This window comes from Daucus carota, chromosome 3 (assembly GCF_001625215.2).
Source record: "Daucus carota subsp. sativus chromosome 3, DH1 v3.0, whole genome shotgun sequence".
NCBI classification, from domain to species: domain Eukaryota; kingdom Viridiplantae; phylum Streptophyta; class Magnoliopsida; order Apiales; family Apiaceae; genus Daucus; species Daucus carota.
In genome coordinates this window covers 47,013,382-47,028,490 of record NC_030383.2, presented here as the reverse complement: position 1 = coordinate 47,028,490, position 15,109 = coordinate 47,013,382, and the positions used below count along the sequence as shown (strand labels likewise).

The window sequence follows — 15,109 nt, the reverse complement described above, 5'->3', positions numbered from 1 at the left end:
TAATATTTATATATTCTGAATTATAATATAAAAAAGTATATTTATAAATTTTGATAGTGAAATTATTACAACTTCTGACAAAAATTATAAAGCACTTTTTTCAAAGATGTGGAAAAACTTGTTTTTCGTGAAAACAGTGTTAAAAGCTAAAAGCTAAAAACCAGTCACTAAAAGCTAAAAACCAGCCTAACACCGTCGACAAAATACACCAGCTACCCATAGAATTAAATAATTTTTAAATTAATCAAAAAAAAATCCACCTATTTTTTAGAAAAAATTGTTTTTACTGTCTGCCCTATGATAATGGAAGAGGAAGTGATAGCCAAGGCAATAATGTGAAATAAAGGAGAGGGCAAAACAATTACTCTCCCTATGAAAATAATTTAATATCTTTATCCCATCTGCATCGCTGAGCTGCAGTTGCTTCTCTCTCTTCTCTTCCTTCTCTCTATTTATTGGTGTACTATTTTCTCTCTTTTAGTGCTAGTCGTCTAGCTACCAATCTCACTCCTCTCTCCTCACTTTCCATGATTCTCTGGCCGCTTCTATATGTACACACCCAAGTATAAAAGAGAGCAAAAGCTGCAAGTCCCCTTTGCTTATTAGGGTGAAAGAATTCCAGTAATTAAACTCAAAGCTCAGAGAATGGGACGATCACCATGCTGCGATAAGGTTGGACTCAAGAAGGGACCATGGACTCCCGAAGAAGATCAGAAACTCTTGGCTTACATTGAAGAACATGGTCATGGTAGCTGGCGCGCCTTGCCTTCTAAAGCTGGTTCGTACTACTCATGCAATTAAATCAAATTTTCATTATCAGTTCTCATATATTCTCGAGGTGAACCAGAGTCGAACTCATGACCTGGGACGGGCTATCTGATCGTGCTCAATCAAATTTTCAGTAATTAATTATTCTAATTATTTAATTTAATATATGTATAATTTACAGGGCTTCAGAGATGCGGAAAAAGCTGCAGACTGAGATGGACTAATTATCTGAGACCTGATATCAAGAGAGGCAAGTTCAGTCTGCAGGAAGAACAAACAATCATTCAACTTCATGCTCTCTTGGGAAACAGGTTGGCATGTCATTTGGCATATGTTTAAGTAGATTAGGCTACTGTTTTAATTTGCTTGATTTATAACAAACCAAACCAAATCAAATCATTACTGTTAATAAATGTGATACTATTTCTTCACTACTTTTCCTATATTTTCGCAGGTTCCCATCTTTTCCCATCCATTGTTTCCTCCCATTTGTAACATGCATGATTGTTTAATCATTATGCTATAATTTCTCATGCATGCTCACATCAGACCATATATGTGTAATGTGTGTGCTTACAGAAAGGGAACTCGGTTGATCTCGAATTTGCAGGCATTAAGCCTCGGATTCGAATCAAACAAAGGAGTTACAAAATTATTCTGGACTCGAGTTTCTGCCGTATACTGCATTATTGCATGCGACAATATATATTCAATAATTCGATATCCATTTATTATGTCCAAAGTTTATTTATCAGATCCGGGTCTCCATTTGTACGTACCACTTGGTTATCTTGTATTTATCTTCAACAATGACATAGAAACTGAGGATTTTTTCCTACCACAGACTTCAGTTTTGGAGTCCTATATATGTAATTCCTGCCTCCATGTATATTCTATGCATTATTAAGAAATAATCTGATTACTTAAATTCAATTTGATAATGATGTATACAAAGATAATTTCAAGGGATGTTTGTTTGTTTTTTAGTTAGGCATGTGTTCTCAAAATAATCGTACGATTCTCTTGGTGATCAGGTGGTCTGCCATAGCTACTCACTTGCCGAAAAGAACTGACAACGAGATCAAAAACTACTGGAACACTCATCTCAAGAAAAGATTAACCAAGATGGGGATCGATCCCGTCACTCACAAGCCTAAAAACGATGCCATACTCTCCTCACACGATGGTCACCTCAAAAGCACGGCTAATCTCAGCCACATGGCACAATGGGAGAGTGCTCGCCTCGAGGCCGAAGCAAGATTAGTCAGGCAATCCAAGCTTAGGTCTAATTCTCCACCACCCATCACTACCACTACTACTACTACTCTGAACAAGCCGATGGCCCCGCCGCCTCTTTGCGTTGACATACTCAAGGCATGGAACGGGGCTTGGGCAAGTAACAATGGCATTGGCCACCATGAGTCTCCTACATCAACTACTGTTAGTTACAATATTACAAATGCTGTGGAGAATAATGCAAGTTTTAAAGAAGAAGGTAATATTGAGGATGACGGAAAGCGATTAGTTTCGGAATTTAAACAAGGAATTGAGAATGCAATTTCGGGACTAAGTGATGTGCCGATACTTCCTATGGAAATTGCATGGCCAACCCAAGAATCCCTAATTAGGGTTGATCATGACGATGATATAACTGAAAATATTAATGATCAGCATGTTCCAAGTGGTAATTTCGTGGAGAATTTCACCGATCTTTTGCTCAACAATTCCGGCAAGGCTGACCGGAGCCCATCGGACGGCGATCAAGAGTCCTGTGATATTGCTGGTGCGCCGTTGCCAATGGGAAGTGCGAGTGGATACTTCGAAGATAACAAGAATTATTGGAATAGTATTCTTAATTTGGTGAATTCTTCTCCGTCTCATTCTCCCATGTTCTAGGAAAGCTTGTTAGTTTAAACATTACTTAATTATAATTATTAAATTGGTCAAATAAATCCCAGTTTATGTATAATTATGAACCACGGGGGTTCCTCTTGAAATATTTTCAATATTACGTGCATGTGTTTGTGTCGTCGTTGTGTAAGCATTATCTGTGAAAGTTCTTCTTGTAACCAGACTTGCTCTCTTATACGGGTTATTTTGAGAACTATTTTAGATATATGTCAATAAACCTCTGCTCTCGCCAGGCTAATATATATAGGCATTATTGTTTAAAGGAAATGCAAAATATTTTTTGTACAAATTTGATGTTAATATAGCTAGAATTATTATTATTCAATTAAACATTATTTCGAATTGAACATCTTAAGATTTCTAATAAAAGTACGTCAATTTGTACATATTTAATAGGTGTTACAAATTTCCTAATTTACCAGAAGTAAGTAATTAATTTTCAAAAACATATATATATTTACGTACATTTTTCAAAATAAAAAACAAAATTTATGTAACTTTGTAATTATTAAATACAAAGAATTAGCAGTACTACTCTTAACATATCTAAACTTGTGAGATCGTTATACACAGCTAGCTAGGTCGCAGCCTTGAGTGACTTTTGCACATTGATTCAGATATCTCCAATTTATTAATTTTTTTGATTAATTTTGATAAATTAATAAAAATTATCTTACCAACTTATCGATTAAATTTGGATTTGATTAAAAATTTCTGATTTATCAAATTTTATTTTATCAATTCAAGATCAATTCAAAAGTCAAACTGACAAGTTCGAATCGTGCAACTATGATTTTGCTATGTAATGATCTACAAATAATTTCGCAGTTTGGATTCTGAAAATGAACAAAGTGTCTGTGTGTATTGACCTGTATTGAGCATGATTTTCCATGCATTGAAAGCTACATATGCGTAGCCATGTTCTACGCGAAGATGTATTGAATGAGAAAATTTATTGTTGTTAGTTTTACGTCCTATTCTAATTACTAGCTCGTTAATAGGGATTCTTATTAATATACATCTTTTGTGGATCACCTTTTGTCCTTTTTGTTTTCTAAATGTTGTTGTCGCAATCTGATATTGACTTGTGTCTCTCCGTGGATAGTTATAAAATTCATCGGTTGCCCCTTCTGCTTTTTTTAAAAAAAAAAGTTGCCCCTTCTGTTATTCCATCTTCCTTCTCCGTAACTATGCATTTAGATTTTGCGCAGTAATTAAGCTTTAAGAATGAAAATTATGATACAAACACACTGCAGTACTGATTCTTCATTAGGTATAACGGTTCAGCCACGAAAACCCTTAACTAAAAAATAATTATCATATCAAAAATAAAAATTATGAATAATCTTATGAAAATATCACATTACAACCATCTTAGTCAATTTCGTATGAATGATTATATTTACCGAACCGTTACAGATATGTAACAAATGTCAAATTATCAATTAACATATTAAAACAATATACTCCCTCCGTCCCTATTTATCTGTCCACTTTGGAAGTAAAAATTTGTCCCTATTTATCTGTCCATTTATACTTTCAAAACTAATTTAATGATAGTTTTTCAAATATATCTCCATAATTTCAATTTTCAAGGCTTGACTTATTTAAAACTTGGTTGAATTCATGTTTTCAAGACATAAAGTAGGGGTATTCCACCATTTTCAACATATTAATTAGAGGTATTTAATGAAAAAGTTAAAACAATCAATTATTCCTTGGTATGTGTTTTTTCCAAAATGGACAGATAAAAAGGGACGGAGAAAATATTTTAGTTATAACAATTTAAAACAATAATAAAATATTATATTTAAAATATAATTAGTATTATTGGAATAAAATATATAACAACAATTTTACATAATTTCTTATAAGTGTAATTTAGCCACCAATTCAATTGGAGCTGCTCTTATCCATGAGCGGAGTGATTTCATTAATATGAAGTCGATTTTAGTCGAGATTTGTTAAAAGATTTTAGAGTGTCTAGCTATTTCAAAAATAGAGCTATGAATTTGTAATTATTCAAGTTGTATTAGCTTAGAGCGTTTAATTTATATTAAAAAATCGTAATTATTCAGGTTGTGTTAATTTAGAGCGTTTAATTTATATTAAATGGGTATGAATCAGAACTAGTAATATTCTTGTTAATGTTTAACTGTATAATTTACATTTTAGAAATGAGGATCTCATAATTTTCTTAATAAGTAAATTATTCATTAATTTTATTTGAGATGTTAATTTATCCTCATTTCTCGTTTTCGATTAACCATCATCCACATGCAATGAAGAAGAGTGAGGAAGCCAATGAACATCTAAGATGTGGTAAAATAATTACATTCAAATATAACAACAGAGGACTTAGAGCATCTCCGAGGGTTGAGATCTGTCATCCCATGTGTCATTTAAGTGGCATTTTAAGATGATATGTAAAAAGAAATATTTTTCAACCATCATCTTTTAGAAAAAAAATATAGATAATCATATTTGATTCAATAGATTTACTGAACTAGTAAAGCTATTATGTATAATTTTAACTTGACATAATTATACATAACCCCATTGGAGTGTTTTTCTCACTTGTTAACAAAAAATTTGTATAAACAATTTACATAATCATTATAACTAACAAATTTAGAAATCACTCTTCGAGATGCTCTTATAACTAGCTAATTGGCGGGAGATTAAGAGTAAAATTCCGAGAGATAATACATAATACTACTCTTAAACTACATAAACATAAACGCCGATTCTACCATTTATTTGCGAAAAGTCTAACTTGCATGATACACATGATGACTGGCAAGACACGTACGATACATAATTGTCAAGAAATAAGACTTCAATAATACTCAGATCAATCGTCAGTGGATTTAACTTTTGATATCTCTTCTCCGAACCAAGTTCTGTAGTACTCCATTTATATCACATTATTACTGAACTCTTTTAAGATTTATGTTAAAATATTCCGGTTGATTCATAATTACATGCATGATAATTGATTGTAATAGTTTAATTCGAGTTGTTGATATGAATATATGAGACAATTTTAATTAAAACTCGTCATGTGTTTACAAAATTTTGTACTAAGCACATTCCTTAAACATATCACTTTTTGGTCACTTTAAAAGTTACTCCCCCTCCAATTTTTATGCAGTACTCCCTCCGTCCCTAAATACTTTTCCTGTTTCTCCTTTTCACGTTTGCCAACACACATTTTTGATCATTAATATCTTTAATTTTATATTAGTATTAAATATAAAAATTTCACTGTATTAAAGTACTCGTAAATACGAACCCAACAAGATCACTCATGACTATATTTATTATTATAGATTAGACGTAAATTAGTCATTTGTCTCATGTTATGAACAGTCCCGACATATCAAACGAGAAAAGCTTTTTGGGACGGAGGGAGTATCTTTTTATATTATTTGGTAGATATTTTAATTTATTCAAAAATAAAGTATTATAATTTGTTTCTTAAAATTTTTGTTGCTAAAGAAAAATTTAATTATTAAAATTTTATTTAGAATATATATATATATATATATATTCTATTTTACTTTTTTGATATAAATTTATATATTATAAAAATTTTAAAACATATGGAGCCCCTCTGTATCAGATGTATACAAAATCCATGATAAGGAGAGTACATGGAACATTTCCGTGGCTAAATTGGTTAATTTAAGTATACAACTTTGTATTCCACCGATGTTTGTTACAATGAATAAATAATATCTCATTATAATTTTAATTTTTATAAATTGAATAAATTATTATAATATGATAATAAATAATATGTAATTAAGTTTATCAAATTTTTCATCAGGGTGCACTTTACCTTTTAATATTTTAGCTACCGTCTCTCCCATGATAGATGATCCCTTGCCATATTCAGCAACAAAACCACTATTAAATTTAATTATTTGATATTTAAATAAATAAATAAACATAAATATGTTTATAAAGTATTGGATGATGAAATAAATTGATTCCATCAAGTGAAACTACAAATACAGCTAATTAAACATTTAGTGAAAATCCAAGCTCGGTTAAGTAATTAGGAGATATTACCAACGCAATAATAAACTAATAAATCCAACGTAATAACGTCAAACTCACAGTATTTGGATAATGATAACGAAAATGATATTGATACAGATTGTGGTGCAATTTGCATACTAAAACACGATCAGGAAAGGATGTCAGGAGAGGATATCTGTTTGGTGGAGACACATTAAATGCATAACTTAATTAAGAATATTGATTGTCTATTTAGTCCCATTTAATTGACAAATCAATGAGCACATACATATTTTTTGTAAAGTTGAAATTAAATCTCGGCTCTTATTGCCAGGACCATTAACAATGTGATGTGGTTGCTGCTTTCAATTACATATCAAATCAAGGTTGGTGATGTTTAAGTAGGACTAGTAGTGTGTATGCTTAAACTAAATTGCGCCTAACGGAGGGTGACTGTGTGCAGCTTTCACTAACACACTGCGTGATGTTCCGTTAGTACAGTGCTTGTCAATTCTGCGGCAAATATTTTGGCAGCTGCTCCTTCAGTCTCATTTTATTTGAACCATTTTTTTTATTGGATGTTCTAAAATAAATAAACCTTCCATTTATAACATTTTTTAAGATTATTACTACACTCATGTAATATCTACTAACTCTCTTTTCGTGATTAAAAATGAGAAAAACATAATTTCTTAAAAACATAATTTATAACATTTATATATGTTTGTTGTCCTTCCTCCTTTGCTTCGCTGATTTTTACGGTACTCGGATTTTTCAATTTTAATGAAAGTGAATTATAATCTATAGTCCCTTAGAGCATCTCCAACCATGAAGACCCCTTAGCTAAAAGGTGAGTTGTCATGTAAAAAATAAAAAATTTAGTCAACCAATTCAAAATTTCACACTCCAACCATAGTGATCTGTTGTCTATAAATTTAGCCAACCTCCTATGGATGGCTAAATTTGTCGAACCTCTACAGGTCTGTAAGAAATCTGTAGGAAGATTGCACATCATTTATTAACATATTGAACTGATATATTTTATTTTAACAATCTAAAATATTAATAACATACTATTTTTAAATTATAGCCAACCAATATAGCCAATACCATTGAAGCGAAATGTCTTACAGGTTCAGCAAATTTTACATAACATCTTACAGATCCAATTTAGCCAACGATTATAGCCAACACCGTTGGAGATGCTCTTAGAAAATAAAGTAAAAATATTGAGTCTTAGATAATGTTTGTATTATTCACAAAAGTTAAATATAATAATTAACTTGGGATGAAAGATGAGTCGATGACATCTAGAACAATGAGGTGGGGTTGATCCATAGTTTGGTAGAAGTTGGGACTTTCGGATACGGCAGGCACAAGTTTAATCATCATTTATACACAAATATATATTTCATTTCAACTTTGATATTGTTACGAGAAATGTTAAATATCTCTAAATTTTTTCTCAAAATATTCTCAAATACTAGAATTAATGTCAATACATAGATGATAACTTTCTTAATAATAATATGAAACCTCGCATACATACATACGCTCCTCGAAATTAAAATTTGGGGATAATTATCTGATTAGGCACTTAGAGCAAGCCCAATGCAATTCCCTATTTTCAACCCTTAAAATATTATATTTTAATGGTTACCTAAAATATTGGGGATCAAAAAGCTATTTTGCTCCAACGGTGTTCCCTATTTAATTCCTTATATTTTAAATCTATATATACAAGTCAAGGAGAGAGAAAAATTGCACTAATAAATAACAGAAAAATAAGAGGAGATATGAGCTGGTGATGACATGGAGCATATAGGGGGTTGCTTTTTCATCCCTCAAATAAGGGGTTGAACTTTCTCTCACCTAAAATTAATAGGGGATAGGGAGTTGCGTTGGAGGAGCTCTTTTTGTTCTCAATCCTCAACTTTTGTCCATGTAGATCAAATATAGGTAAGGAATGGGTGCATTGGAGTTGCTCTTACTTCACACCAATATATCGTCCGGGACACTCTCGAAATTTCAGTCTCATTTGAAACATTGTTTTCAGAAACTATATCAGTCTTAAAAGTAAAAAGTTAAATTCAAAAACAAATCGACAATTTGAGAAGTGTTACTCGTGGGGATTTAACACAGTAGGCTATATAGATTATGTAGTTATGATTAATTGAATTTCCGAGTCCAAAAAATGGCTATATATGGATTATTAGGATTTTTCATAACCCATCACTTCCACCATCAATTTTATCCATTTTTTGGACGCGGAAATTCAATTAATTGTACCTACATAATCTCTATAGCCTACTATTTTAAAGACTTGTAAGTGACGCTTCTTAAACTGTCAATTTGTCTTTGAATTTAACTTTTTATTTTTAAGACTGGTACAATTTCTGAAAACAGTGTTTCATATGAGATCGAAAATTCGAAAGTGCCCCGGATGATATATTGGTGTGAATTGAGTGCCCAATTAGATAATTAACCCTTAAAAAATGTCATGTATTATGTCACATTATTTGATAAACATTTGGGAAATTTATTTGAATTAACTAGCATTGCACCATTGTTATTATAGATGATAATAATTTTTTTATTAAAAAGAGATGATAAATTGTTTATTAAATTTAAATTTAGTTTTTACAGAATATTTTAGTTTAAGAAAGAAGGCTCATATTTTTGACATAAATTATTTTTCAATTTTTACGAGAAACTCAAATGTTATACTTGGATTATTAGAAGTATTACTACCAATATTTTTTTAAGAGAATATTTTTTTTCTAAAAAAAGATAACATAATTTTAAAGAGCACTCTCGAAAAACATAAGTTTAAGTGATGACGTCTAACACAATAAAATTGTATAAGAGCATCTCCAATGGCGTTGGTTATAGTCGTTGGCTAAATTGGACTTGCAAGAGATCATATAAAATTTGCTGAACTTGTAAGACATTGTGCTTCGATGATATTAGCTATATTGATTGGCTATAATTTAAAAATAGTATGTTATTAGTATTTAGATTGTTATAAATAGAATATATCAGTTTAATATGTTAATAAATCATTTGTAATCAGCAGGAAGGATGGAAATAAACTGCGGGAGATGATGTGGAATTCACTACAAATCTGTAGTTGTTCGACAAATATAGTCATTCATAGGGGATAATTATAATTATAGACAAGGATTTTATATGATTGGAATGCGGTTTTTAATAGACATTGGCTATAAATTTTAATTATAATAAGTTAACTAGACTTTTAGCTAAGTGCCCGTGGTTGGAGATGTTCTGTGGAAGAAAAATACAAGAAGATGAAGATCGCATGGATGGATACGTGTATAACAAGGCAGCCACTCAATAGAGTATTAAATCAACATCAAGGCACGTTTGTACAATACCCTTATCAATATATCTTTTCTCCTCATTTATTTCCGAGGACTCGCATAGCACAGCACAATTCAATTCCTGACAAGATTATTTATATACACAGTAAGATGGACAGGAATTTATACATGGTCCCTGGTATATCTTGGCTTGTGAAATGTCTTTAATTGTTGACTTTGATTTTTCATAAAATCACATAGACAAATCGACGTGGATGAATTATGCAGCTTTCATTTCACTTGTTCCAGAGAATTACGAGTATTAAATTAATTTTGTTTAACCACAACCCACATGGAAACAACTGAGTCGTTATTTAACAACCACCGATCGACCATTAAGTACACCGACGTAGTGTCTACAGTTCATCAGCAACCTTTTCACTTTTACAAGTGCTTTATAATTAAAAAATATTAACGTAGAGGGCCGTTAAACTTATCCACTGATTTAGTAGCTTAGTTTATTTAATAAAAAATTTACTAATATATATAGATTAATTGTACGTTATCAAATTATCTAGTTAATTATAATATTTTTGCTATCAATTTAGCTGTAATCTATATCATGTAAAGTCTCCATACAACCTCATCACTTTGGGGTGGTTTCTCCGTGGGCAATGCCACCTTAAATCGTTTTTTTAGTCTTCATTTTCATCAATAAAATACTCGGCTTATATTTCTTTTCTCATTTTAAGGGCATTGTTTTATATATTTTTTCCTCCTATACCTAAAAAATATGTTATCATTTTCTTCGTCAAATCATATATAAAAGAAGTCTTCTCAACAAACCTAGCATACATACTGTAATTGCATAAGTGTGGAATGAATAAAATTCCCTATACCAAAATAGCACGAAATGAACGAATTTTAATTTGGTCGGAGAAGTAATATGCCTATATTTATAAATATTTAGTGATAATTTCTTTCTAAAAGTTACATTTGAGCCTCTATTAAGTTCAAATATTCAAGAAACTTTCGATTTGAACTTGGGCCACCGTGCTTGTATATGATAAATACAGTGCACGTTTTATGCAAAAATGGAGTAAAATAGTGGAGCACGTATGCAAACAGTGTTTTTACCATAATAAAGTCGCAAAAAGAAATGAGGAGTAAATACAAAGACGGGGAAACAACTAATCAAGGGCTGTAGTGAATAGTGATGCACAGCTAATATGAAAAGTCGCAGTCCAATACAAGAAGTAGCACAAGGACATCCCCTGAGCCCCATGCATTGATTGAACCCTTAAAGAGGAACTCTCTATACTGTATTTACAAGGCCCTCTCTTACCACAATTTCAAATCATATTTCCTCATCCGTGTATTTGTAGGTGCTCTGCAAGGATCAATTAAAGCCCATTACAGTGTAGAGTACTATCTTATCGCACGGCATCTTGCTTTGTTCACATGCTTGCGTACACGTGGACGTTCGAATATTCTTCATCTACATTTTTTGGACGTTTTCTTCGTTTCATATTATAAATAAAAAATATTGAGATCATGTAAAATAAAATATTTTAATGAGATATTTTATTTGTCCGTTTGTCCCCTCATTTCTTTACATTATTTTGTGCATTGTTCCACACATAATTTAAGGTGCATATAAAACAAAGTTTCATACTTTTTTTTAATAAAAATTTAGATAATAAATATTTATTCAAAAAAAAAATTAAATAATTTATCAATTATATTTTACGAGAGTATAATGTGTGCCGAATCACAGTTTCCGGGTGTAAACAATTGATTCGATTTCATACTTAATTAGTCAAATTCGATCAAAATCAGTCTCACTTGGACCGAAAAATACCTAAAATGGACCTAAAATACCCAAAAGTCCATTACATGCAAAATGCCAGTAGAAGGCCCAATGCATGTTTAAAACTATGCGCTTATCGAGTCGGATATTGGTTTGTCCGCTGCTCCCGGGCCCCGGCGCCTCCCGCCCTTTCAAATGTTTTTTTCGAAAATCAATTAAAAGTTCCCTGAATTATTGGTAACTTATGGTATGGTTCTTAAAACAAAGATTCTAATATTGGGGCTCATATATTTTATAATTTTTTTTAATGTCCTTCCATCAATTGAGATTCTAACACACTCTAGAATTTCGGTGTTGTGGCGGTATGCTTTAAACATGAAAATCATAAAACAATATCAATTAGGTAGGTAAAAGTAGATCACAAGACACTCACGTGAATTATGTATAACTTTTTTCAATATATAATCATTGTGTTACATACATGATCATGTATTTATATAGTTTGTTAGGGTTTATAATTGAATTTAGAAGAAAATACTCTACTTAACAAAAAAGAAAAAATTGAGTGGGAGTACTAGTATAATGAATTCATGGGTTCATGTGAATTCAAGAGTCTTTTGTAAATGCGATTTTGAATTTCCAGTTTGGACCTCTTACATGCCAAATAGTAAAGAAATTGTTGGTGTGGTCAAGCATCTCCCTAAATTGAAATGTGTGTAAACTGCTACACTATAAAGGTTATCGTTGCGCATTCTTCACAAGTAGCTGTTTTTGATGTAGTAGTACACGTTTGATCCTAAAAAAAAGGTATTAGAGCAGGTCGCGAGTTCGAATCCTACTGAAAGCATATGTGCAATCAGTGTACTCCTAATAGGACTTGTTAGTATTGGCAGATGTTTGAGGGGCGATTGTTGGGATTGTTCAACATCTCCCTAAATTGAAAATGCCAAAAGACTTAATATCAAGAGGAATTTAAAATTCAAAAGTACCGAGATAACTTTTAAGAGGAAACATGTTTCCAATACATTCAAAAGTAATTGATATCAAGGTTGATTTGCAATATGTTGATTCACCTTCATTCTTGGGTTCTAGGCATTTGGTTGTGAGCTTGAGACTCTAATTGTGGAGTAAATTGTTGTCAATTAAGTTTTTCCACCCTGACAAACATAGACACCAACACAAAGAGGAGGCAATGGAGGTGGTAGAGGCAAGAGTTCGATGTTTTTGGTCTTTGTTGGTCTGTATCTTCTTCTTAATTTGTAGTTCTCTTGATGTTGTACTTTGTGGTTGAGTTGTAGTTTCTTTTATTGAGTTGTTTCCCTTTTACTCCTCTGCTGTAAAAATAGCATGCAACATTTAGTAAAATTAATACTCCCTCCGTCCCATAATTCTTGTTTTGTTTGACTTTTTATGGTCAAATTGACCGAACTTTGACTACAAAGTACATGTAATTCTCTTGTAATTTTAAAATTTTAAAATATGCATAATAAAAGTACGTAAACTATATTTTTTAATGATATAATATTATGGTTGTTCTTAATCATATTATATATGTAGTTCATGGTCAAAATTTGGTCAATTTGACCATCAAAAGTGAAACAAGCCAAAAATTATGGGACATAGGGAGTAAAGTAATAAGGTAACTATATGCAACTTTAGTGTAGTACTTACATTTAGTGTTGCTTTTGCCCTTGAGCCTCGCTTTGAGTTTTCTTTGCATCAATTGCAGACGTCTATATCTATGTTATTCCCTCTACAATGGGTTTGTAGGTTGCTCTATTATGCCCAATTTTTAAGCAATGGCTACACCTCATATGCACACATTCTTACTAAGCTTTTGCCCAGCTCCTTGTTTACCTTGCTCCTTCCTCATGTTTTTTTAGGCCTGCCTGCCATCCTTTTTGCCGTTGTAGAAAGTATATCTCGATAACCTATTTTAGGCCACTACAATGGCCCCTTCATATGTCTAAGTAGGTGAGAATATGCATTGACATAAGAACTTTTGAGGTAACAAGGATCCACTTTCTCTTTATGTCAATCATTCATGCTAAATAGGCCTGACATCCATCACTGTCATCACCACTATATTCTTTATCACTCTTTTCACTCTCATTAACATGTTCATTTTCACTATCCCTGAACTCCCCCAACTCAGTAGCAGGATCAATACATTATGGTTGGGGGCAACACTCCTCTCCTTATTAGCGTCCCCATGAAAGGCCCTTCCGAATCTGTACTTCCTATGGGTCATCCATCTCATTTCGATGCTAATTGTTGACGGGAGAAAGTAGTTAACAACAAATATGATAACTTGTTTGAATGTGGAAGAACGTTGAGAAGAACACAAAACGGAGAGTTATGGAGAATGTAGCTGATCTTGTATTGTTCCTCGAGAGAAAGAGAGAAAGTGTTCTCTAGCGTTCTCAGTAAGAATTGAACTAGTCATACAAGAGGCCTGCATGTATTATTCATAAGGGTTTAAGCTACCACGTAGTTCTTAGGAAACAAGCAACCTAGATGAGCTAGGTTTTGCTCCAGTCCATCAGGACCTAAGTCCGTTGGATCGTATAAGTCACTGCCTGAATCAACTGCTCCTCCACATTCATAACAGTTACCAGATCAGCACAAGACGCATAACAGCCAACAACTACCGATGTGGATCCTCGTCAAGATGATACGGATCAACCCCTTCTTCTTGCGCCAAAGATCCTACCATTTCTGAAGGAACTGGAGTTCCATCTCTTTTCCATTTCCACTCAGGAGTTCTTATGTGTTTCCACGCCCCCTTGAGACCCCGAAAAATGGACAAATTCCTTCTCTTAGGAACATATACAAGATTCGTCACAAAAAGAATAACAGTAACCCCACCATTAACTACTTCACTTATGAATTTCATACTAATAGAAAGACATGGCCTACCGTCAAAAAGCCCGTAAGTCGCATGGCGCCAGCCCAAATAGCTAAAGAAGCTAACATGAAGCGGGTCAACGAATGTAATGCGGTCTTGGAAGCGGAGAAAGACCTCGAAAGATATACTCATGCGGCCCGAGTCATGACTGATCATGAGCCTTCATGTCTTGTTAATCCTTTGGAGGGGTAAGAGAACCCAATATAGAGGGAGTAGCCCTAGAGAGAGCCACAAAGGCTTATTGTAAAAAGCTGGTGATCCCTCAACTATAGTCATCTTTAAGGAGAAAGATGAGGTCTGAGAACCTTGCTGGAGAATGAGGCCGAGGAGAGCGGCCCTCAAACTAATATTTATTACAACCATCTA

General features: G+C 32.6%; 1 protein-coding gene across 1 annotated transcript; it reads left to right on the top strand.

Moving 5' to 3' along the window:
* The first annotated feature begins 411 nt into the window (after positions 1–411).
* On the top strand, positions 412–2,797 carry LOC108211522 (transcription factor MYB106). The gene is made up of 3 exons (XM_017383148.2): positions 412–778; positions 950–1,079; positions 1,803–2,797. Exons 1-3 carry the CDS (start codon positions 646–648, stop codon positions 2,662–2,664), a joined length of 1,125 nt encoding a protein of 374 aa, XP_017238637.1. The 5' UTR covers positions 412–645; the 3' UTR covers positions 2,665–2,797.
* Positions 2,798–15,109: the final 12,312 nt, after the last annotated feature.

Excerpts from the sequence above, each read along its gene's own strand:
- LOC108211522 (XM_017383148.2), top strand. The coding sequence starts at position 646 with ATGGGACGATCACCATGCTGCGATAAGGTTGGACTCAAGAAGGGACCA. Across the intron at positions 779-949 it reads CGCCTTGCCTTCTAAAGCTG|GGCTTCAGAGATGCGGAAAA; the intron begins GTTCGTACTACT and ends TATAATTTACAG. Across the intron at positions 1,080-1,802 it reads CATGCTCTCTTGGGAAACAG|GTGGTCTGCCATAGCTACTC; the intron begins GTTGGCATGTCA and ends CTTGGTGATCAG.